Source organism: Labrus mixtus, chromosome 2, assembly GCF_963584025.1.
Source record: "Labrus mixtus chromosome 2, fLabMix1.1, whole genome shotgun sequence".
Taxonomy (NCBI): Eukaryota; Metazoa; Chordata; class Actinopteri; order Labriformes; family Labridae; genus Labrus; species Labrus mixtus.
Genome location: NC_083613.1, coordinates 11,454,989 through 11,478,296, shown reverse-complemented (window position 1 = coordinate 11,478,296; position 23,308 = coordinate 11,454,989). Strand labels below are relative to the sequence as shown.

General features: G+C 38.1%; 2 protein-coding genes across 5 annotated transcripts in view; one reads left to right on the top strand and one right to left on the bottom strand.

Annotated features, from left to right (window-relative positions):
• Positions 1-1,506: 1,506 nt before the first annotated feature.
• lrpap1 (low density lipoprotein receptor-related protein associated protein 1) lies at positions 1,507-16,722 on the top strand. Its single transcript, XM_061052024.1, has 8 exons — positions 1,507-1,751; positions 2,360-2,504; positions 7,551-7,681; positions 9,135-9,255; positions 10,758-10,913; positions 13,243-13,325; positions 13,900-14,076; positions 14,780-16,722. Exons 1-8 carry the CDS (start codon positions 1,596-1,598, stop codon positions 14,846-14,848), a joined length of 1,038 nt encoding a protein of 345 aa, XP_060908007.1. The 5' UTR covers positions 1,507-1,595; the 3' UTR covers positions 14,849-16,722.
• LOC132984931 (protein Dok-7-like) overlaps positions 15,735-23,308 on the bottom strand; it is a 19,876-nt gene continuing 12,302 nt past the window's right edge. Inside the window, exons 7-12 of one of the 4 annotated variants that reach the window (XM_061051984.1) lie at positions 22,653-22,763; positions 21,378-22,282; positions 19,334-19,426; positions 18,010-18,055; positions 17,414-17,566; positions 15,735-17,305 (exon numbers count right to left, since the gene is read on the bottom strand). In XM_061051984.1, the coding sequence (XP_060907967.1) occupies positions 17,097-17,305; positions 17,414-17,566; positions 18,010-18,055; positions 19,334-19,426; positions 21,378-22,282; positions 22,653-22,763 (1,517 nt within the window). In that variant the 3' untranslated portion in view covers positions 15,735-17,096. The remainder of the gene's footprint in view (positions 17,306-17,413; positions 17,567-18,009; positions 18,056-19,333; positions 19,427-21,377; positions 22,283-22,652; positions 22,764-23,308) is intronic. The other 3 variants (XM_061052001.1, XM_061051993.1, XM_061052011.1) reach the window with 3 other exon arrangements.

Here is a 23,308-nt window from a genome sequence, read left to right as displayed (position 1 = left end):
ATTTATCTTGTATGTTAACCTTATATTACTCTATGATTTATCCATATTTGATTTATGGTAATATTGTCTGGTAATATTGTCTGGTAAAACACTTACCCCTCTCACCTCTTAAACTTTATATGTTGCAGAAATGTTTTGTAAGATTGGCAACTTTCTCCAACGCAACCGAAACATCTGCCCCCTCTACAAAAAACTAAACATTCTTTCAGTTTATGACATCAATATACATCAGACATGTTTATATACAAATATATGTTTCTACCCTTTTCTTTACCATCATCATTTCAATATTTTTTTCAATTGAATTCTCAGATTCATTCGTATTCTACAAGATCATCTCCATCTTCCTTTTTATAAAACCAAACACAGTCAGTTTTCCATCAGATTTCGTGGGGTACAAATATGGAATTCTAAAAGACTCATTGTTAACAGCTCTTCATCTACAGAGATTTTTAAAAGGAAACTGTCTTCACATTTAATCCACGAGGTATAACTTTTGCATAAAGTGTATATAAATATATATATATACAGTATTATTATTTTTTCCCATCAACTCACTCATTCACTCTACCTTTTCAACAGAATAATGCCTATTTCATTGATTAGCTGATAGCAGGTTACATTTTCAGTCTTCTTATTGAATGTGTTTCAGTGTGTGTGTATGCATACGTGTATATGTCTATTAAGAAGTGAGTCCCTTGTATAGCCTGTTGGCTTCTTGACCTCTCCTGACACACCTTTTATATTTTTTGTTAATCCTATTTGATGTATTCTTAATGATCCCCTCATTACACACTTCTCTTTTCATATCTTGTGGTTTGGTGATTCAGTGTAATTATGCTGCAAATATGCAGATTTGTGTCTGCTTCCACAGTGTAAGTTCAATTTTCAATCACATCATTTTCATTGCTTGTCTGTGTTTAGTAAGGGTTGCTTCAACTGCAGTGCTACCAACTAATTAAGATCAAATTAAATCATTGTCATAGTGCCTGGGTGTCTGACGTATGATCAGCAAATGACAACAAATTGCTACCACAAACCTATAGGACATTTCTCCATTTCATTTCCAGCCACAACCTACAGTTATGAACATTCAGGAGATGTTCCTCCTGGCCCTACAGGGCAGGGCAGGGGTCAACTTTTGTTGATGCTTCTTACCGATAAGGTTGCAGATTGTGTATTTTGCCCATTATTGTGATTTGTGCTGAAATGTGTGTAGCCCATAGCCTAATGCAGAGGGCCGTCACAATTTGAATATTTACAAGTAGCCTATGTCATTTAGCATTAAAAAGAGACATCCAATCATATTGAGGCGTATAGCCGGTGCATGTCATGTGAAACGCGTGGAGACGTTTCATTTGCTAACAGCTTCCGATGTTAGGAAACCTCGCCGACGGCTTTTCAGGAAATGTAGTTCGCATCCACTTTGCGGCAGCGCGAAGGTTGACACATGGAACTACAAATCCCAGAACTCCCGTCTTCTCCTCCCTTTTTTTGAGCACAAGACCTGTGGTCCCCCCCATTGCGATGATAACATTGGTAGTGTTTGTGTGAATTCAGCAGTAGGTCGTGTTATTCCTGTGTTTGTTTTAAAAATGAAGCTCTTTTGTTTAGTCTTCAGTCTGTACTTCACCTGTGTGACTGCAGGGAAATACTCTCGAGAGTTGAACGAGCAGACGAGTAGTAGTGATGGGCAGTCTGTGGAGTTCAGGATAGCTAAGCTGAACCAGGTCTGGGAGAAAGCTAAAAGGGTAAGTATAACGTAATGACACAAAGTACAGGGTGCTAACAGTCTGACTTTTCTGTAGCCTGTATCAGGGGCTTATTTTACTCGGTTTAATGAGCAAGAGTTGATGGACTTCTTTCCGATGTTGGCAATGTTTGAATGTTAGCATAGTTTAATTGTTCAGTGTCATGTCAGTGATTAAATGAAGTTATTACATCAGTCTTGGTTCTAATGATTGTTTATACTGTAGGCTACTTCTATTATTTTTTCAATAGTTGGCCCTAACCTTTATATCTACTATTATGGTAAAATGGTGCTTAAACTTGAGCTTCAGAATGTCAATCAATCAAGAAATCAATCAATCTCATAACAAGTGTTCTCTCCAGACACTTTACAGAAAGCAGGTAAAAGACCATACTCTTTGTTATGTTACAAAAAGCAGGTTAAAGTATTGTATGTTTGCAGCTCCACTTAAGTGTTTCCCCATTTCATATTTTAAGCTGTCATGCTTGTATTTTCTCTGTTATTCAGTTGCCATTTAGTCACTAGTGTTTCTAATTAGTTAATATTCTATGTGCTCAAAATGCCTCCATTGCATTTTCAAACAACTGATTTTGTTTTTTGTTTGGATAGATGGTGTTGTCCCCAGTGCGGCAGGCAGAGCTGCACAGTGACCTGAAGATCCAGGAAAAAGATGAGCTGCAGTGGAAAAAGCTAAAGGTTGAGGGGCTTGATGAAAATGGAGAGAAAGAGGCCCAGCTCAGACGTAACTTCAACGGTGAGCTCTCCTGTGCAGTGAGGGATGGGTTGAACCTTGTCCTCCTTGAAAGTTCAGTCATCGACCTTAACATACATCTATGTGATGACATATTTTATGATTTTAACTAGTAATTATGCTAAAACTGTCATTTTGAGCCTCCGTACATGGGGCATGCAACATAACCACTCGGCTGTCCGGCGCCCCAGTATGTCTCTCTTTAATTTTATTTCTTTGCAATTTGTTTGGCTTTGTTATGCTTATTGAAGAATTTCACAATTCAGTGAACATTTTGTTATTAGTTGCACCCTTCGTAGATCACTTGGGTATAATGCCACAGATAATCCTATAAAATTTGTAGTGTGCAGGCTCGACAGTACAGACATTGTGTTCAGGTACTTCCATGCCGTTTATGAGGATTTTGAACTAGCCTTATACAGTGCTTAAGTAACATCAGTGGTTAAAAAGTGACACTGGTGTGCTATTAAATGGTTGAGATAGTGCTGAATCAGCTGCTGTAGTAATTGTTCACTTGAGCATAGTGATGAGGGCAGAACTTCTTCAAAGCAAAGTTCAACTTTGTAGTGTTTTTTACTACTTTGTAGACGTAGCAGTCTGAAAAATGTTGAGACTTAACTGCTCATTTAGTATGCTGCTCATTACTTTCTGACCTAAACTTACAACATTGAAAATGTATAACATATACAGTGGGTCTGGAAAGTATTCAGACCCATTTACATTTTTCACTCTTTGTTTCATTGCAGCCATTTGCTAAAATCAAAAAAGTTCATTTTATTTCTCATTAATGTACACTCAGCACCCCATCTTGACAGAAAAAAAACAGAAATGTAGAAATTTTTGCAAATTTATTAAAAAAGAAAAACTGAAATATCACATGGTCATAAGTATTCAGACCCTTTGCTCAGTATTGAGTAGAAGCACCCTTTTGAGCTAGTACAGCCATGAGTCTTCTTGGGAATGATGCAACAAGTTTTTCACACCTGGATTTGGGGATCCTCTGCCATTCTTCCTTGCAGATCCTCTACAGTTCTGTCAGGTTGGATGATGAACGTTGGTGGACAGCCATTTTCAGGTCTCTCCAGAGATGCTCAATTGGGTTTAGGTCAGGGCTCTGGCTGGGCCAGTCAAGAATGGTCACAGAGTTGTTCCGAAGCCACTCCTTTGTTATTTTAGCTGTGTGCTTAGGGTCATTGTCTTGTTGGAAGGTGAACCTTCGGCCCAGTCTGAGGTCCTGAGCACCCTGGAAGAGGTTTTCTTCCAGGATATCTCTGTACTTGGCCGCATTCATCTTTCCTTCAATTGCAACCAGTCGTCCTGTCCCTGCAGCTGAAAAACACCCCCATAGCATGATGCTGCCACCACCATGTTTCACTGTTGGGATTGTATTGGGCAGGTGATGAGCAGTGCCTGGTTTTCTCCACACATACCGCTTAGAATTAAAGCCAAAAAGGTCAATCTTGGTCTCATCAGACCAGAGAATCTTCTTTCTCATAGTCTGGGAGTCCTTCATGTGTTTTTTGGCAAACTCTATGCAGGCTTTCATATGTCTTGCACTGAGGAGAGGCTTCCGTCGGGCCACTCTGCCATAAAGCCCCGACTGGTGGAGGGCTGCAGTGATAGTTGACTTTGTGGAACTTTCTCCCATCTCCCTACTGCATCTCTGGAGCTCAGCCACAGTGATCTTTGGGTTCTTCTTTACCTCTCTCACCAAGGCTCTTCTCCCACGATTGCTCAGTTTGACTGGACGGCCAGGTCTAGGAAGAGTTCTGGTCGTCCCAAACTTCTTCCATTTAAGGATTATGGAGGCCACTGTGCTCTTAGGAACCTTGAGTGCTGCAGAAATTCTTTTGTAACCTTGGCCAGATCTGTGCCTTGCCACAATTCTGTCTCTGAGCTCCTTGGGCAGTTCCTTCGACCTCATGATTCTCATTTGCTCTGACATGCACTGTGAGCTGTAAGGTCTTATATAGACAGGTGTGTGCCTTTCCTAATCAAGTCCAATCAGTTTAATTAAACACAGCTGGACTCCAATGAAGGAGCAGAACCATCTCAAGGAGGATCAGAAGAAATGGACAGCATGTGAGTTAAATATGAGTGTCACAGCAAAGGGTCTGAATACTTATGACCATGTGATATTTCAGTTTTTCTTTTTTAATAAATTTGCAAAAATTTCTACATTTCTGTTTTTTTTCTGTCAAGATGGGGTGCTGAGTGTACATTAATGAGAAATAAAATGAACTTTTTTGATTTTAGCAAATGGCTGCAATGAAACAAAGAGTGAAAAATGTAAAGGGGTCTGAATACTTTCCAGACCCACTGTATCTCTAAATCATGGCAACATCCTCACTAATTGTCTTCCTTTTCTCCTTGTTCACCAAGACTTTTATCACTCATGTCCTTCAAATGTTTTATTTTGAATTAGCCAAAAAAAGGAAAATAGATTCCATCCAATGTCCGTGTGCATTTTATGTCTAGAGAAAAGTCAAATTAGCTTGCAATGATAAGCGCCTTAGGGCTGAAAATTCCTCGAATCAATCGAGTCCCTCAACTTCTAAAAAGCCTTGTCTTTAGGCTTTGTTTAAAGATGACATATTATAGCCGTTTTCCCCATTTTCAAACAGTCCCCTGTGGTCTAAATGAAACATCTGTGCTGTGCTTTGATCAAAATATAACATGAATCAAGCACCAGAGGAGGTTTGTGACCCTGTATAAACCAGCTCTCTCAGAACGCTCCATTTTGGTGTGTGTGTCTCTTTAAATGTAATGAGCCCCCCCTGAGTTTTCCTGATAGACATCACACCTTCGCTAGCGAGAATAAAAATGGCGGACCTGTGCAAAACTTTTGTTCTAGGCTGGTGGTGAAGTCCATGGGTGGAGATACCAGGGGAGGGGAGGGGATTTTTTTTTACCTGAATCCCACTGTGACATCACAAGGAGAGTACATTTGAAACAGAGCATTTCTCTCTGTGTTGTAAGACTTATGCAGACCACAAACAAAGGACTGGATGGTTTATTTCACATTTTGTGGGTCAGTAGACACTCAGGTTACCAAATATATGTTCAGAAACACAGTAAGAGTGGATTTTTCATAATATGCCCCCTTCAAATCGGGGCTGCTATAAAGCCCACTGTCTACTTTTTTTTTTTTTAAATCCATATATTTAGAAATGACATATACTAATTTATGTACAGTGGTTTTATTTCAGCAGAGCATGAGAGTATTTATGTGTTTCACTCTCCAGAGCAATGTCTCTGCTGCTCTTGTGTTTGTTCCTACCGAGGGTGAGATTTTGTCTTTGACACACGCACACTGACTGACACATTTCCTTAATGGATTGTCTCAGACGCGAAGGATATGAATTTTAGCTGAGCCTGAAGAGGTTTCAACTGGTTTCTTCTCTTATACCATATTATATTGCTTTCCTATAAAGATATTCTCTGAAACATTTACAATACAGAGACAGCATTTATTCCCCTGCTGATTTGTAATATCTTAATTGACACACGGGCCTAAAGCATGCTGCGCTTATGTTGCAAAAAATAACCTTGTATGGTGTAGACCAATCCATCCATTTTCAACAACACTGATTATTATTCTGTTCAACAGAGTCCCATCTTTTTGTGATCTGTATGGATTATTATTGGTCGATATTAATAACAGAGGGAGGTAGAGTGTTCTTCGGTAGGTGAGCTACATCGCGTCTTAACAGGAGAGAGACAGCAGAGTCTATTGATGAGCGGGTTTCATCAATAGAAACAGTCTGTTAGGAGGGAACTTTCAGCACTATCTTCCACTTTTTCTGTGTTTGTTAGGATTTATCAGTCCCAACATAAAATGTTATTACAGCTTTGAAATCAGACAGTGACTCTCTCAGCAGAGGCAGCATCAGTCACTTATGATGAAATCGAAAAAGGAAAGATTGTAATCCATGAGAAGTCGTCTGACTTTAACCTGGTTAAAGTTGAGTCCCTGTTGTTTCCTCTTCTGTTCCATCAACAAAGCCCTCTGTCCCCTTACTTCTGGTCAAACATGACATGCGTACAAGTTTGTTAGTTCAACAAGCAGGGGCGAATCCAATCTTTTTTGACTGGGGTGGCACAGCCCTGACTTATGCAGGAGTGTCATGAAGTTTGTGTGCATACCCGAGATGGGGACTCGAGTTTCAGGCTCGGACTCAAGATGCACACACAGGGCTCGACATTATAACTTGCCCGCTGGCCCGGATGAATGACTGACAGAGTCTGGACCAGCTGAACGTGCCAGTTAAAATACTGCCTGAAAAAAAAAATACACAGTAACACGTTCTCAATTTCACAGCGTTTTCCTGTCATACCGATGTTTTGTCAGTAATTATTTTTAAATGTTGCGCTAATAATTGCTACAGCATCAACGTATCATAAAACCCATGTTCAAAACGAGTGCAACTTTGCAGCACAGCAATCATTTAATCTGATTATCTTGGATTCATGATTGTGGAAAGCCAAAATTGTAATTGAAATTCAATTGATTTCCCAAACCATGTTTCCAGCCAGTACGACCAAACTCCCATGCACTTCAGATTGGTCTCCTGAACTGTCTTGACTTGAGAGTCTTGTGGATAGGCGCTAACAGATGTAGTCAAAGGTATCCAATGACATCCCAAAAATTGGATAAAGTCTCTGTCATTGAAGATAATGTGGTCTTGATCCAACCTCTCCTGCCTCTGATTCTGCATCCACACACACTTCTGTAATAACATAGCAGGCATTACTTCACAAAAAGCCATCACTGAAATGTAGATTATCTTTCTCCTTTTCCTCCTACTCCTCACCGTCATCTGCTCATAGATTTAGGGATTTCACTGCACATACGTTTCAACATGAAACGGTGGCTTATTATGGAGACATGTTGCTCAATTTTCTGTGAACATGGAAGTAACAAGTTACGGTAAAAGATGACAGACTTCTAGCATAATTATGAATTCATGTGTATGTGCCACTTTACATCAATTTTACATGAAATGGCTACATTGTTTGATAACGTTACAATTGCTGTATTTTATTCAGTGATCCTGGCAAAGTATGGAATGGATGGGAAAAGAGACACTAGACCACTAGAGAGTAACCATCTAAAGGACCATGACACCAAGGAGGGCGACATATTTGAGGATCCCAGGCTTGACAAACTCTGGAACAAGGTGTGTATTTGTTTTAAGTAAGGTGAAAGCTAAATATTAAAACAATATTTTGGAACAGCCTCCTGTTTTGTTGTGTCATGCATCCCCCCCTCTCTCTCCACACATTAACTGTCTCGCTTTAGCTTGCTTTCACTGTCAAATGAAGCAAATTTTTATTAAAATGTTGCAAAATCTCACACCAAAAAGATGTACTAAATTTGAGGTTAATTCTTCTAAACTTTTCTTCTAAATCACTTTGATCATTTTGCTATTTGTGTTTTTCTGTTTGTCAAAATTGGAGACTTTTACGTTTTACAAACAAACCCATGTCAACTTATTTCATATATTAATAAATACCATCAGCATTCTCATCTGTATTTGTATCTATTTTGTTTGTCATTATTTATAGGGCCAATGTTAAACTTTTAGATCCTTTTTACCATTAATGCACTGAGCATAGACTGTAAACATTACTGGGCGAAGTCTGAGTGACATCACCCAACTGTTACTGCAGGGGGCTCTGGAGGCTCATGGGCAGCGGCTGGAAATCCTGCCTCAGCCTAACTTTCAGTCAACCTAACAACAGGCTAAGCTGGATCTTAGGCGTGTTTTAAGCCTTCTGATAAACTGCTACACAGCCACTGCCTGTCAATTGTGGTTGTAGTAACTCATGAAAACAAAAAGTAAAAAAAAAACTTTGCCCATGAAGACAATAACTAATCAGACCAATATCGTTTTTTGAACGAGGCTGTTAACGTGGATTTCTGCTGTAAAAATGGGCATTTTTGAATGGAGTGTGTATGTGATTTCTGGATCTTTTGGAGCCAGCCCTAAGTGTACACTCAAGGAACTGCGTTTGTTTTCCCCTCCGCATTGGCTTCTCAACACTGAAAGTTTACCGCTTGGCTCGAAAGCCGTCTGTGCATGGTGCACAGAAAGTCAAAAATGTAGACTTGGGTGCAGCACTCAAAAAAATTGTCACACATTGAAGTGATTTGTCTTCATTCCTCATGAGTCTTGATGACCCCAACAGGCCGTCAAATCACTCCCTACTCAGCTTACACCTGGAAGCGGCTGTTAAACAGCTGCACCAAATGAACTGTCAAATCCTGTCATACCCTGAGGATTTCATGAGCACACCCTTTTTTGCTGCTCCTCGTCCTCAGCTGAAGAAACTCCAGGGCTTTCTTAAAATGTATTAAATTTAAGTTAGAAATGTATTCTGTATATGATTCATATTGGTGGTTCTCAATGCTTATTGCATGTACCTTCATGATTTATATTTTTTCAATATTTGTAAAGATTTTGACATTTCATATATTCAACATATTCCATATGTTCTGTGTTAATTTCAAAAAGTCTATAGAAACGAGTATTTATTGGACTTCCTGTATTTAACTAAATGTTTTATTAATCAATCTTGCTGCAATCTTCTTTCCTTCTGCTTTGTCTTTGATGACTGTTTCTCTACCAGGCCAAGAGCTCAGGGAAGTTTTCAGATGAGGAGTTGATGAGTCTGAAGAGGGAGTTCCAACATCACAAGGATAAGACACATGAGTACAACATCCTCATGGATACCGTCAGCAGAGCAGAGGGTGAGCTGCATGTATACTGTGGCTCAATTGGTAGAGTTGGTTGTCTCTCAACCAGAACGTCAGGGGTTCGATCCCCAGCTCCTGCAGCTACATGTCTGATGTGTCCCTATGGCAAGACACTTAACCCCAATTTGCCACCGCTGCTTCGTCAGCAGTGTATGAATGTGTATGCATGGAATGAGTTACTTCTGACGGTCTCTACACAGCAGCCTCTACCATCAGTGTGTGAATGTGTGGGTGTGACCTGCGGTGTAAAAGCACTGTGAGTAGTCAGAAGACTAGGAAAGCGCTGTACAAGCTCAAGTCAATTTACCATTTACTACAAATGAGACACTACCTCTGCTACTTACATTACTTGTTATTTTCTGAGTCTGTATTTATGAGCCTTGAAGTCCATTTCTTCTCTCTTCTTATTTATTCATTTATTTTTAAGTAGGGACATTAATGAACATAAACCTGTAAATATGACAGATTGTTTTCAAGCAACAATTATGTTTGTTGCCACTTGTTCGCTCACAAGCCCCTACCAAAACATATACTTATGCAAGTTAAACCTTTCAGGAAATAAATCCAGATTTTAGCTAAAGATTTTAGCTAAAGATTTTAACACTAAATGATACACCTTTTCACTCTTATTCACCGGTATTTACCTGAATATCAATCTATCTGTTTCTTTTGTCAGTTATACAAACATCAGCAGCAACTCGGTTGGATTTTCTTTTTCCCAGTTTGTTCACTCTTGTGTTCATATGCGTAGGTGGAAGATGTCATAATGTCCATGTTACCACCCACAACTCTTTACTTAATCAGTGCTTGTCACCAAAATGTTAGTTTGAAGCTAAACTGGAAGACCCCACAGTTTCTGATAGATGCTTGGTTGGTTGGTTAATTTCAAATAAAAATGACAACCGATATCATCAGTGAATCTGTATGGTGCAGTTTCATTATATCATAGTATATAGAATGAATCGCTACATTTTCTTTCAATTGTTTTCATTTACAATGACCCTTAAAGTAACAATACATTTACTTTGCTTTTTTGTCATTGAAAAATTCCTTAAATCAAAATAAAACAACTTCTCAAATCCTTACAAAGTAATATTCTTAACTCATGGAGAAACTGAATCTTCATCATTCACTTTATGGAGTTTGTGGACTGAAAGGACAGAAGAATTATAATATGAACGCTAAGCAAATGTTAATTGAAAAATTGCTGTCAATTTTTATTCCATCGGTATTCAATGATACCATTTTACATTAACAGCCCTGATTGCTAAAAGCTGTTTATGAATAAAAAACCAGTCCTGTGTACAATGACAAAAATGTGTTATTTTATAAGCTACTACAAAACCTCTTATCAAATGATACTCTGTTCTTTGTATGTTTTATTTTATTTCTCCTCCATATTTTTTTTTTCGTGTATTCCTCAACTGATTTTTGAGTGTTTGGCTGTGTCAGCTCCTCTCCTCATCTCTTTTCCCTTCATTTGTTCACCCTAACAGAAGTACACAAGAATGTAATCTCTCCCCTGGAGGGTGATGCCAAAGAGCATGTGCTGCACCAGAAGCACAAAGACCTCAAGTTGAAAATGAGAGACCTCAACCAGGGCTTTGAGCGCCTCCGTAAGCTCAGCCACGAGGGCTTTGCTGAAGACAGTGGTGAGATAGATCACACACACACACACACACACACACACACAGCTTGTTGTATGTTTGCTGCCCTCTTGTAAAGGAAAAGAAAGTTATACTTTTAGATGTTTTTTTCTTTTTACTATATTTTCTTATAAGGCAGCTTTCACACTGATATAAAATGTCAATCTTGAAACCCATCTGCTATCTTCAGATGACATAGCATCTGGGAGTTGAAGTCAAGAGAGTCATGGTCTAAGAAAGGTTTCCAGGATTGCATTAGCACAGCATATTGTGTTCTGCCCATTTTGTTATCTACAGTTTGTTGCCCTAGCTTGCTCACAGGCAATGCCTGCTGAAACGCCAGTGGACATTAGTACTCTGACTACTTCTGTATAGAGTTTAATGTGGTAGCTACACACCCCTTAAACATAAGGTGACTAATCTTCTTTTTTTATGTTTACATTGGAGGATAATTTACAAAATGAACACCATGGTATATCAGAGAAGACTGGAAACCATGCAGTATGCTCGTTAGGGACATTTTTAGTGAGATTATTTATCAACAACAAATGAAGGGTTACTGTGTATTCTCATAGAATGTAACAAGTTGGGTCAATCCTCCGCTGACCTTTTGAATGAATGCAGTAAAGGCACTTCCTCATTTGCTTAATTTGTCAGAAACGAAGGCCTCCTCCACCAGCACGATAATTTAACTTCTCACATGAAATGATTAATGTATGTTAATATTAATTATGAAAATATTTTGTACATGTTTAAACCTTTGAAAGTGTTTTTGGAATGTTAAAGTTTTACCTAAGTTAATATTCTTAATCAGGATTTAATCGAAGACTTCTTCCATCTCAGGCATTGTTTTTAAAGAGCTTACAAGAGAAATGTTTCTATTTATTAAGACATTATAAATAATTAAACATGATATTATAAATATCCATAAAAAACATTGACACACAAAATACAAAATACGTTTTCATCATACAAATTAGATGTTAAATACAATGTTTTGTGTATGGACAACATATTTCAAATCAATTTGCAATCATTTGATATCAAACACAATGACAGGGAGTTTAAAAAGTCTCAGGTGTACCCTAACCCTATAAAGACATTTGGCATTATATTCCTAAAAATTAGTATTTTCATATTTGTATTTCTGAACAGTACCAAAATATTTGTTGATCTTTTTCTAAAAGATGGAACTTCTATAAAGGATTTGCTTCCATACCTGCATTACTGACTCTCTGGACAGTGTATTGAAATACTTTTTCATGGATTGATTAATGTATATAGACACATTGTATCCCCTCCTAAGATCAGGGTTTTACTGCTGTTTGGTTACTGCTGTCACACAAAAGTGATATACTGCTAACAGTCACATTCTCAATACTACAGATGTATACTTCATTTATATCACCGTTAGATTGAACAAAAGTTGTTCTGGAGGATGACCAGACAAACCATATCTGTCTCAATTAGATGATTGAGAATAAGTCAGAATAAGACTAGGGACTTTTTTTTGATTTGGCATTCACACGTTTTTGACTACAGACACTTGGAGAAAGTGGTCTAAATGAATTGCAAATTTATACTAGAAACTGCATTGAAAGTATTGTGGGGATGTCCACTTTTCCTATTATGCCTCGTGCAGGACCGAGTAGTTTGTTGATTTTGCCATTTAATTTACCATAACACAAAAGTTACCTTAAGAAATTGTTTGTTTTGTTATGCTTTTCAGAGCTTGATTTTGACTGTGGTTTTTACCATTTGAACCATTAGTCTGGTAGCAGTTATTTAAAGATACTTAGAGGGATTTTCATTTTTTGCCAATAGTTTTGGCCATTGCAGACTAAGTAGAGCTTCTTTACAGTTTTAGAATTGAATATAGAATATCTTAGCCTTTACATGCCAGTGTGGTATTTTTATTAAATGGAAAATCTCATCCTACATTCTTATAACTTTAAAAAGTAACACTCCTATAGGGGACAATGTAAACAAAGCCTCTTATGGTAGCATGTTTTAAGTCACATCGATTCATTGGCAATGATGACAGGCATTAAAAAACATATTTTATTAATAGTAAATTTGAATAATGTATAGTTCATACTCTTAAGCACTCTCTGTGCTTATTGAGTTGTGAAGAGAAGTTAGTGACAGCACCTCAAGCTGAGTTGTGAATACCAGCAGTTTTCTTCTATTTGATATTGAACTTGTTGTTGTGGTCTTTTTTCTTATAAGACATCTGCTGTCACTGTTTCTATTACAAGCTCCCTCCCACTTTAAAGTGTCACAAAGGGATGATTGTCACTTTATATCTCTTTCATGCATCGTTTTTTCTCTGTAGAGTTTCAGGAGCCACGTGTGATCGACCTATGGGAGGCTGCCAAGAGAGCCAACCTCACTGAAGATGAGCTGGACTCTCTCAAGGTAGCTCTTACATCATTTATTACCATTCTTTGCAAAAAGAAGTGTGACCAATGTGTGAACATTTTTGGGTTTGTTTGTCAATGTGCACTCCTGCACAGTATCTAAATTGCACAAATTCAAATGCAACGTTTTGATAGCGAAATTTTGTATTTGTGCAGATTTCCCTAAAATTATGATCTAGACCCATTTTGAAATATTCCACCTTAATGGTCACATGACATCCAGTTAAACTTACCTGTGAATATTAACTGCTCTCTCTCATTCTCTTGCAGAAGTTCTTGATTTAAAATATGACTTGAGATCTGTAGTTTGATTTAAAGCTTAACTACCTTTCAGTACTGTGGATCATTAAACAATGGGGATTGTATCATTTTAAAACAAGTGGAATCAAAAAGTATTGAGAGTTTCAACAGCATTAATATCTGCGGGGGATCACTTCTATCCGCCATTACTTCTCTGTGACTTTCACAGGGAAGGTGAAAGGTCACAGGGACGTACATTTCACGCCTTGAAGAGGCAGTCTGTATAGGACCTCTGTTTGTTTCCTAATATTCTCCTTTCTTTGTTCACCTAGGAGGAGCTGCATCACTTCGAGACCAAGGTGGAGAAACACAGCCATTACAAGGAGCAGCTGGAGCTTTCCCACCAGAAGCTGCAACATGTGGAGGCTTTAGGAGACAAGGAGCACATCAAGAGGAACCAGGAAAAGTATAACTCTCTTGCTGAGAAGACCAGGGAGATGGGCTACAAGGTAAAGAAAGTTAACATAGATCGATTCTTTTATCAAACACCACAACGTTTTTATAATGAAGCAAAAATCTCTAATTGGAGTCAAATTTAATTTGAATGAATAAAACTATCCAGACCTGGCATGAAAGCAGCTATACATTTTCAACAAGTAGAACTGTACTACAAACTATGTGTGCTTTTTATAAAAAGGCTCATATAACAATAATAATGATAATAATGATATTACAATAATAATGTGTGCTAGTAGCATGTATCTCAGTAACAGAGTGTAAACAAGAATTTTGGTGAAGGGATTAATAATGTATATTAAATAAACATATCGGCGCACCGAAATGGAGAACCAATTTAACAGTACCTGATGTGTCATAGAGACATAGTTTCTTTTTTTATTGCCGTTACAACACAACAGTTTTGGGTAAAAAACTTAAAAGGAGCAGTTTTGATCCAAACTTATGAAGATGAATATATCGTGCACATTTATTCTAATTCTTTGGAAGTACAGAATGATAATATACTGAACAATTTAAGACAATGCTATATTAATAATGCTAAAGGAAACATAATTATGAAGTTAAGTAACTATCATTTGGAGTCAACAGGAAGGTAGAATATGTTGTGTTAACTTTCTTAGCTACTTCACAAATGATCTATAGGTATTTGGGTTGCAGGTAAAAATTTCACAGGCTTGACTTGTTTGATTTCAGATGAAGAAACACTTGCAGGACCTGTCCAACAAGATCTCTCGTGATGGACTCGAGCACAATGAGCTCTGAGATGTCCGGACCATGGCTATCGAATCAGTGAAGGTTGATTGAACTGAAATTGTTTTGTCAACAACAAAGCGCACTGATAGTCTCTTCCCCTTCAACTACTGTAAAAAAATCTTTGTTTTCTTATGATGTCGTTTTATTGCTTGTTAATGTGTAAATAAATTGTCGGCCATTTATACAAAAGACACAACCATGCACTCAATATGCTGGGCTGGGATGATCACAGATTGTTAGTTCAGCAAGAAGATGCAAAATGTAGATGTCACAGTCGGTAAATATAGGGATTGGCTTACGTGTCGTTAGATGTGCATTTATATGATAATCTTGTACAGCATCAATTCACTTGGTCTCCACATTTAAAAAAACATTTTTTCTACTTTTTCTAATCAAAATAAAGTGCAGGGTGCTTTGCAGATTCAGATCACAAGGAATGAAACATGAAAATGTGACATCTATTTTTAATAGCTGGTTAGTTGCTATTGTCAGCAACCTAAAAAAGTATTTTTTATTTTCTTTCCTATTTAATATTTTTGGATGAAATGTTAATGGTTTGTATAGCGCTGTTCTTGCTTCTGATTACTCAAAGCGCTATCACATCGCAGGTCATACCTACACATTCACACACTGAAAGCAGAGGCTGCTATGTAAAGTATCCATCAGTATTAACTAATCACATTCATACTCCACCGACGAAGCAGCAAGAGCAACTTGGGGTTAAGTGTCTTCCCCAAGGACAAATCGGACATGTGGCTGCAGGAGCTGGGGATCACACCTCCAACTATCTGGTTTAGAGACCCCTGAGACACAGCCGCCCCAAAATAAAACACTTTATTTTCCCTTTAAAATCAGTATAGATTTACAGATAAAAAAAGATGCAATTAAAAGCACGTAAGTGTTATAAATACATTTTATTGATATAATATGGCATGCAGGAACTCAGTCATCAACACACATTTGGCCAAATGCTGAATTTTGACCACAACTTGCTTTCAAAAAGTTTTAAGAGCCTTGCTAATCATAAGGGTGATGTTTCTGTCCCTATTTTTAAATAAATAAATCAAATACAGTTTGCCATCCCATCATTTTGACATTTCACCCCTTCGTCACATTGTGGGTTATTAAGGAAGGACTTTCCTTGATTAGAATATTAACACTAATGTCCACTGGCTCCTCAGGAATACATGTTCCATGTGCTCTGAAAATCTCTTCATGTTAAAAATGTAACACTTACTGAATAAAAGCCATCAAAACAAAGGCAGGAGAGTACCAAATAGAACATAAGCCCATATGAAATGAAAACACAGTAACTGAACACAAAACACATCCAAAATGCCTGCTGCATATATGAGACCCCTGAGACATATCATTTTCATTCTTCTTATTTGTAGAATGGATGGTGTGTCAGAATCACTTTGGTGGCTCTACCTGCCTGGTCACCGGCTGAGTCAGTCTGTTCTTCCTGTCCTAGATATATGCTCTGTCAGGACACTCTGAACTTTTGTCATGGCAATAATATGTAGGTGGGCATACTTCTTGTAAGGAAATTGTAAAGGGGAAACAGAGAATATGCACTTATTTTTCTTAGTTCCATGTTTTTCTGAACTTCATGTTTTCACCGGTAGAAAAACAAACCAGTCTAAGAGAGGCTTGTGTTCCACTGACCCTCGATTGAGTTAACCAATCTCATTTGATGATAAAATGATTAAAATTGCTGTTTCTTGCTCATACATGATTATGTTGATTCATGAGTAAAATTGCTTTATGCCACTCTTTTTACATTTTGTTTTCAATCAATAAACTTCTGGCTGTACCCCACTAATTAGCTTTTGAGCTGAACTGAATTCAAATGTACATGAATAAACACCTTTGCCCTGTCATTGTGTACTTAATTGAAGCACATAATATAAATTGAATTGAAAAAAATCCATATACATCCTGAAATATAAAATATGTACATTAGGCAGAAGCTATTGGGATACTAAGCAAGAATCTGTACACAAACTGGAAAATGGTAAATGCCTCAACTCAACATGGTTGTTCAGTTATACCCTGTTTTATGAAAGGGATATAACTTCATACACTTACACAAAAAAGGAACTATCCCTTCACAACAGCACTGTGTTTGACAATGTAGCAGTAGGCCCATGGGTGTCAGAGACATTGGATTGGACATTCCCATAAAATGGCTGCTGCAGCAAGAGACAAATATACATCTTAATGGCCTTTAATGATCGGTGTTCGTACTTGGTCTTCAGAGCTGCAAAAATTTACGTCTGACAGCACTCAAGACTGGCACTGAGCCAGTCCCCTGCAGGTCCAGTTCTGTGTAAAGGGACTCTCTGTGAGGTTTAGCTGATAGGGGGGTAATGGAGATGTTAACATAGTTAACAGTGCTGTTGCTTTGGAGACCATTCTCCAGTGACACAGGCTGAGGAGCCTCATGGGTAGACCGAGATTTACCTGAAGAAAAAAATCCAAAAGCTTAGCCATACTCTTAGCAACTCTAAATAAAAGCACAAAGACAAATTACTTATACTTATTGGAAGACAGAAAAAATAACTTTCTTACCAATGATTGTTGTTGGACTAAGCATTCTCAGTGGAAAAGGCAGAGGAGGAGGGGCAGATGGTGGTCGAGAGGGTTCCGTCCTCTTCAGTCCCGCCAACTTATCAACAACTTCCCCAGTTTCCTTATGTTCCCATCTTGCGCAGACAGGAAGGTCTGGGAACAAACATTTTGCAGGTTAGTGTTTATCCCAATGTTGTCTAACCCAAGTTTAGAACTCAGTAGTGACAACAGTGATACAAGTTGTGGAAATATTCGGATAACTTTTTAAAATAAAATACACAATGTGAAAATACTTAGCAACAAAAGTATTAATGCATCAAAATGCTCCTTTTTTGGGCCATTTAATCTAATATGATTTAGTTTATTTTCTATAACATGCATGAAGAAGTGCATGATTTTGATGTATATAAACACGTTGGAGCTTTTTTTAACAACAATTCATATATTTTTATCTGACATTTATGAAATGATAGTTAAAGATACTAGTAACACTGTGCAATGTACACTGAAATTAAATTCACTGGAAGTATAAATTACCACAACATCAAAATTCTTCAAAAGTCCAACACTTCAGGAAATGTTCTTAGTTAACACACCTTGTGTATCTGCAGAAGATGACAGGCCTGATGGTGAGTTGGCAATCTAGAAAACAAATTACATATATTATTAGAAATACTTTATTTTTAAGTGCTTTAGAATCAGCTAAAAAGGTAAAGTATAGGGCAAAGAAAAACACATTAAATAGTAACGACATACAGCTGGTAACTAAAAAGAATTGAGCAAAAATAAGGCTCCAAAGTTCCAGTTATCAAATTTATTCCATATCCAAACAGAACTTCATTGCAATCATGGCACGCACCTTAGACTTTATAGCAAGTAAGAGTATGCTCTGGTGTTCATATTTTGTAATTTGTGTTACTTCTTTGGATTTGGTATTTAAAAAATGCTGTTTATAACTAACATTACACTCAAAAGACAAAGACAGCCAAAATGCATTCCACTTAAGAGGGTCATCACTGTGGATATGAAGATGTTATCAACACTTTGTTGGCAATTTATGAACAAGTTTTTCTCATAGATGACTGGCATGTAAGGAAACATGTAGCATGTAAGATGATCAAGATGTAATGGTTGAGGATAAAATGGGATCGATTTGGAACCACAGTAGGGATCTGACAGACCACTTTAGGAGAAGTTGCGTGCTCAAATTCCTTAAAGGAGGGAGCAAGGAAGGTGATGTGGGTTAGAAGTCTCCAACCCAGGCAGGTAAAGCAGGACTAAAAAGCCTTAGTGCTGAAACACGTCTGTTGTTGTGTTGCTATATTCTTACCTGGATAAAGGAAACTAAAAGGAGATTTGAGTGCTGACTTGTCTGTCTCTTTTTAGTCTTGTTGCGGTCGTGAACCTGGAATCGTGTTTACTGTCGAGTGTGTTCCTTTATTTGCTGTTTAGGTAAAGCAGGAGTCCCAGGCAGGTAAAGCACAACTTGTGCAAGACAACATTTGTGAAGCACAACAAATTCAGGACATACAGTATCAGCAGACATGTTGGCAAAGGCTAACGAAAAGAAGCTACACTACAACATTAGCTCACAGGATAATCCATTTCTCAAGGTCGCTGAGTTGAAAAGGGGAGAAGAGTTCAACCCCGACCGGGCTTTATAAACTTCTTCTTGGGTGCTGAGACAGAACCTCTTAAAGGCAAACCAATAGCAAATCCCATTTTAGGAGTATGCATATAACTTAAGTAGTTAATTATTTGTATTATTATATGATATATATATATATATATATATATATTTATTATTTAAATGACAAATTTTGCCATTGCCAAAATTTGGAGTCACTTTCCTGGCTCCATTCAAAACCTTATTTAATGGCTACATGGAACCAAGAAATAAAACAGGCTTGTATATCTCACCTGAGTCACACAACTGGCTCTTGCTGATCGCCACTGCTCTGGTGTAACGTAGTTATCTAAACCATGACTGCACTGAATGGAGAGAGAAGGATCCTTAATGAGGAAGCAGAGTTATTAGATTGTAGCTGGAATGTTCATTATAACCACTGACTGACAGAAAAACAACATCAGGTGAGAGATGAGAAATGGAAATCGTGACAATCTGCAGCCGTGTGAAGGCAAAGACGGTAAAGAAACAAGTAATTTAAGTGATGACAGAGTTGACATACACAAGAGATAAAAGGTTAGCAACCTCAAACATGAGACATTTCAGTATTACATTATTAACACAGTATTTTCTCAGTTCCATCACATATATTAACTCAGTATTTGTTTCAGAAAGAGTATTTTTCATACAATGTATATTAATAAAGTTTATGTAATCAGGCATTATCTTCTAACTTATCTAATCTAAAGGATGGGTGTTGTTGTGGCACTATATAAATATATGATGAATCATTAATAAATTAAAGTTTTAAGTGTAACACATGATTCTACTCTCCCAGTATTTCAGAGGATTTTATCCCTGCTTATAAACGTACTCCCCTCCATTTTGCTCTCTCTCCTTCCTCAGCATACACATGATGTAAAAGGAACACACACTCCTACACAAACTGTCAAAAATCACAAGGCATGCTTCTCCCTCTCCTTTCCTGATTATTTTCCCACTTCAAGAGGGAACATTTTTTTAGACAATATAGATACGTCTCATCTTGTGATTTTCCCAGGCTCTGAAAAAAACAGAAGCTCTGGTTTTTGATGGAAACCAACCCTTGTTTTCCCTGCAGTTATTGGTTTTCTGTGTTTAGCATATCTGTGCCTCAGTGGGTGGCTATGTCACCTCATAATAAAGACCTGGCTTTGATTCAAACTCAGTTACTCTGGTGTTGGGATCTTGTCACCATGGTCCCAAACCCAGAGGATTTCAGACAAATGTTTTGCAAAGGCACTTGGAGACTAAACTAGCCATTTGGAAGAGTCTGTCAAGGCATGATATCCACCAACAAGCTCCATCTGTCACTGTATTACAGACTGAGCATGTTTATGTTCTTAAAACATTCTAAAACACATTTAAAAACGTTTAGCTCATTAATTACTTGTGGTAATGATTTTTGATGCTCATGACCCCCAGTAGTAAGTCCCAGAATAGTCCCAATAAGACATTTTTATACTTCGTGATTCTCCACTCATGCGTTTTCTGTTTGGTTTTTTTATGAGCCTTTACACCATTGACTTTTGTTAGTCACAATTACAAAGGCAGCAAAAGAGTCATTAGGCCAAATAAATTCAGGTAACTGTAAGAATGAGAATGCACAATAATTGTTGCTTAAAAGTACACAAGATACTTACCCAGTCAATGCACAATAATAACTGTACATATTCATTCAGCCACCACAACTGCTTACTCATTTACATACTCATTCACTGAAAATGTACATAAACACAAATCTATTTTTATATGTGAACCTGATGTTGTAAACGCTGCTGTACAGGATTGCTGCTAACAAAGTTTCATTGTATTATTTTATACAATGACAATAAAGAGTCTATGTAAATGCAGAGCAGAGCGCAACTGCTTTAGAAAAGGAGACCCTCAGCAAGACTTAATATAATGAATGTAAACATTTTTGAAAATAACATCTTATGACTTTAAATATGATTCTCCAGCTAAATCAATCTTACAGTCAATTCCAAACCCTTAAATTTGCAGTGCTATGATGGAGTGAGATACACAGCATTTTTTCCTGCATCCTTGTATGTAAGGCCACAGCTAGTACTTTTTGAACTTGGGTATTACACATGTTGGGCTCTTTTAGGTTAAGTCTAGGTGTAGGCTTTTATGCTTCATGGTGCAACCTGATCAGATCTTAAAGAATAATATTGGTATTTGTATACGTATCAGTTTTTAAGTGATTTGTACTTTCCATTTTTTAGGCCCTGACCAAGATGCTTATTTAATTCACAGATTTATTGATGATTTTCAAGAGTGTGAAACTGCCAGTACCTGTTTTTCTCCACAATCCAGGCCTCCAGGAACATGCTGTGATCTAGGTGTGGAACTCTCCTCACTGTCTACACAGAACATCCTCTCACTGCCCGAAGAGTGTGAGTGCTGCATTGTGGCCTGACACTGAGCCATGAGTCCTGTGGGACTTTTGGTAATCCTTTGTCCCTGTCTAGCCCCTCCATCACTACTGCTCACGCTGTCCCATCCCAGCTCAGGTGGGCCCTCTAGGGAGGAGGTTTCCCTTTGGGAGAGTGCTTGGAGTAAATTCCTGGGAGTGTCATACCAACGACTGAGCAGGCTGGGGATTTGATATTCCACACTGTGCCTCGAGGATGCACAAGAGCTAGATCTGGATGCACATGGGAAGAGGGAGGTAGCTGAACTTTGCTCTGAGGTAAGTGTGGACTGAGAAGGAGGAGGAGGAGATGATGGAGGAACACATGAAGGTGTAGACAGTGGTAGAAGAGGAGGAGGAGAAGCTGTAAGGCTGGTCAAGGAACCAAACGCCTCTCCTCCTCCCTGGCAAGCTGTGTCCAGACTCCCTGTAAAAGAGGATAAGCTCCCTGAATAAGACGACTGACTGGCTGTCGCTATCCCAATCCCACTGTCTAAGGAGCTCTGTCGTCCACTATCATGGAGAGCACGGGGAGGGAGCGTGGTGGAGGATAGATGAGTGCTGGAGCTTCCCATCACGGCAGCATAAAGCCGGTCATCTGAACTGTTCAAAGCTTTCAGGGTTGAGGAGCTTGATGCTGTCTCATTTGAGGGATGAGGTCTAGCTAATGGCTCCGCCCAATATGGAAGTCTGCTTCCATAGCTTGCATCCGATTGGCTAGAGGAGGAGCTGGAGATGCTACTTTGGTCATCCCCCGCAACAGATGTGCTGAAGCTGTAGGTGGATGCTAAAGGAGTGAGAGATATTGTATATTATAAAGAGATTTTAACACATTTTTTCAGGTGAAGTTGAACAGAAATCATAAAGGTTTTTTTTTTTTTCAACTTTCTCTGAGTTTTAAATGTAATCAAAAATTAACAATATGATCTCTAACAACTGCATTCCACATTTCTGAATATTACAAACATATAACTATGACAAATAATGTTTTAGAAAAGTCTCATAAATGTGGACCACTGATTAAGCCTTTGTGTTGACAGAAGGTCAATCAGCCTTACTGTACAAGGTTATGATGATGCATGCAATACACTACAAAGAGCTCATGACTTGACATATTGGACATCTAGCCTTATGTAAAGTTAAATAGAATAACATACCTGTGCTGCTTGCCAGGCTGCAGATAGACAACATGCTGAGTCTTTTTTCCAGCTCTGATGCCTCCTGACTGATCCGTTTCTCAGCTGAATCTGGGTCAGCATTGGGATCTGCTGGTCATACACACATTTACACACACACACACACACACACACACACACACACACACACACACACACACACACACACGCACACACACACACACACACACACACACACACACACACACACAAAACAGCACATAAACAAGAGAGCTGTGTGTAATTTCTAGCTTTTTACACAGACGTAATAAAAGCATATTCTTAGTATCATTCAGCAGTTTCACGTTTGCCAAAATAGAATCTGGTTGACATGAACTATTTCGATGGTATGTATAAAGATACAAACTTGAATAAAAATATTTCAAGGTGATTCATATTTTATCTTTTTTAAGGCATTTGATTAAAAAAACATGTCCATCTGAAAAACATCTATTGACTTATGTCACCTAACTAGGCTGAAATATATTTGAAACTACATGTCCAGTTGGATATATGTAAGCTGAAGTTGGTTGAGTGCTACTGTATGCATAAGCTTCCTTATTAGATGCCCTGTGTGGGAGTGTGTTTCCAACTTGTTAATTAAACATCTCCTACAGGAGAATATAGGCGCCTACACT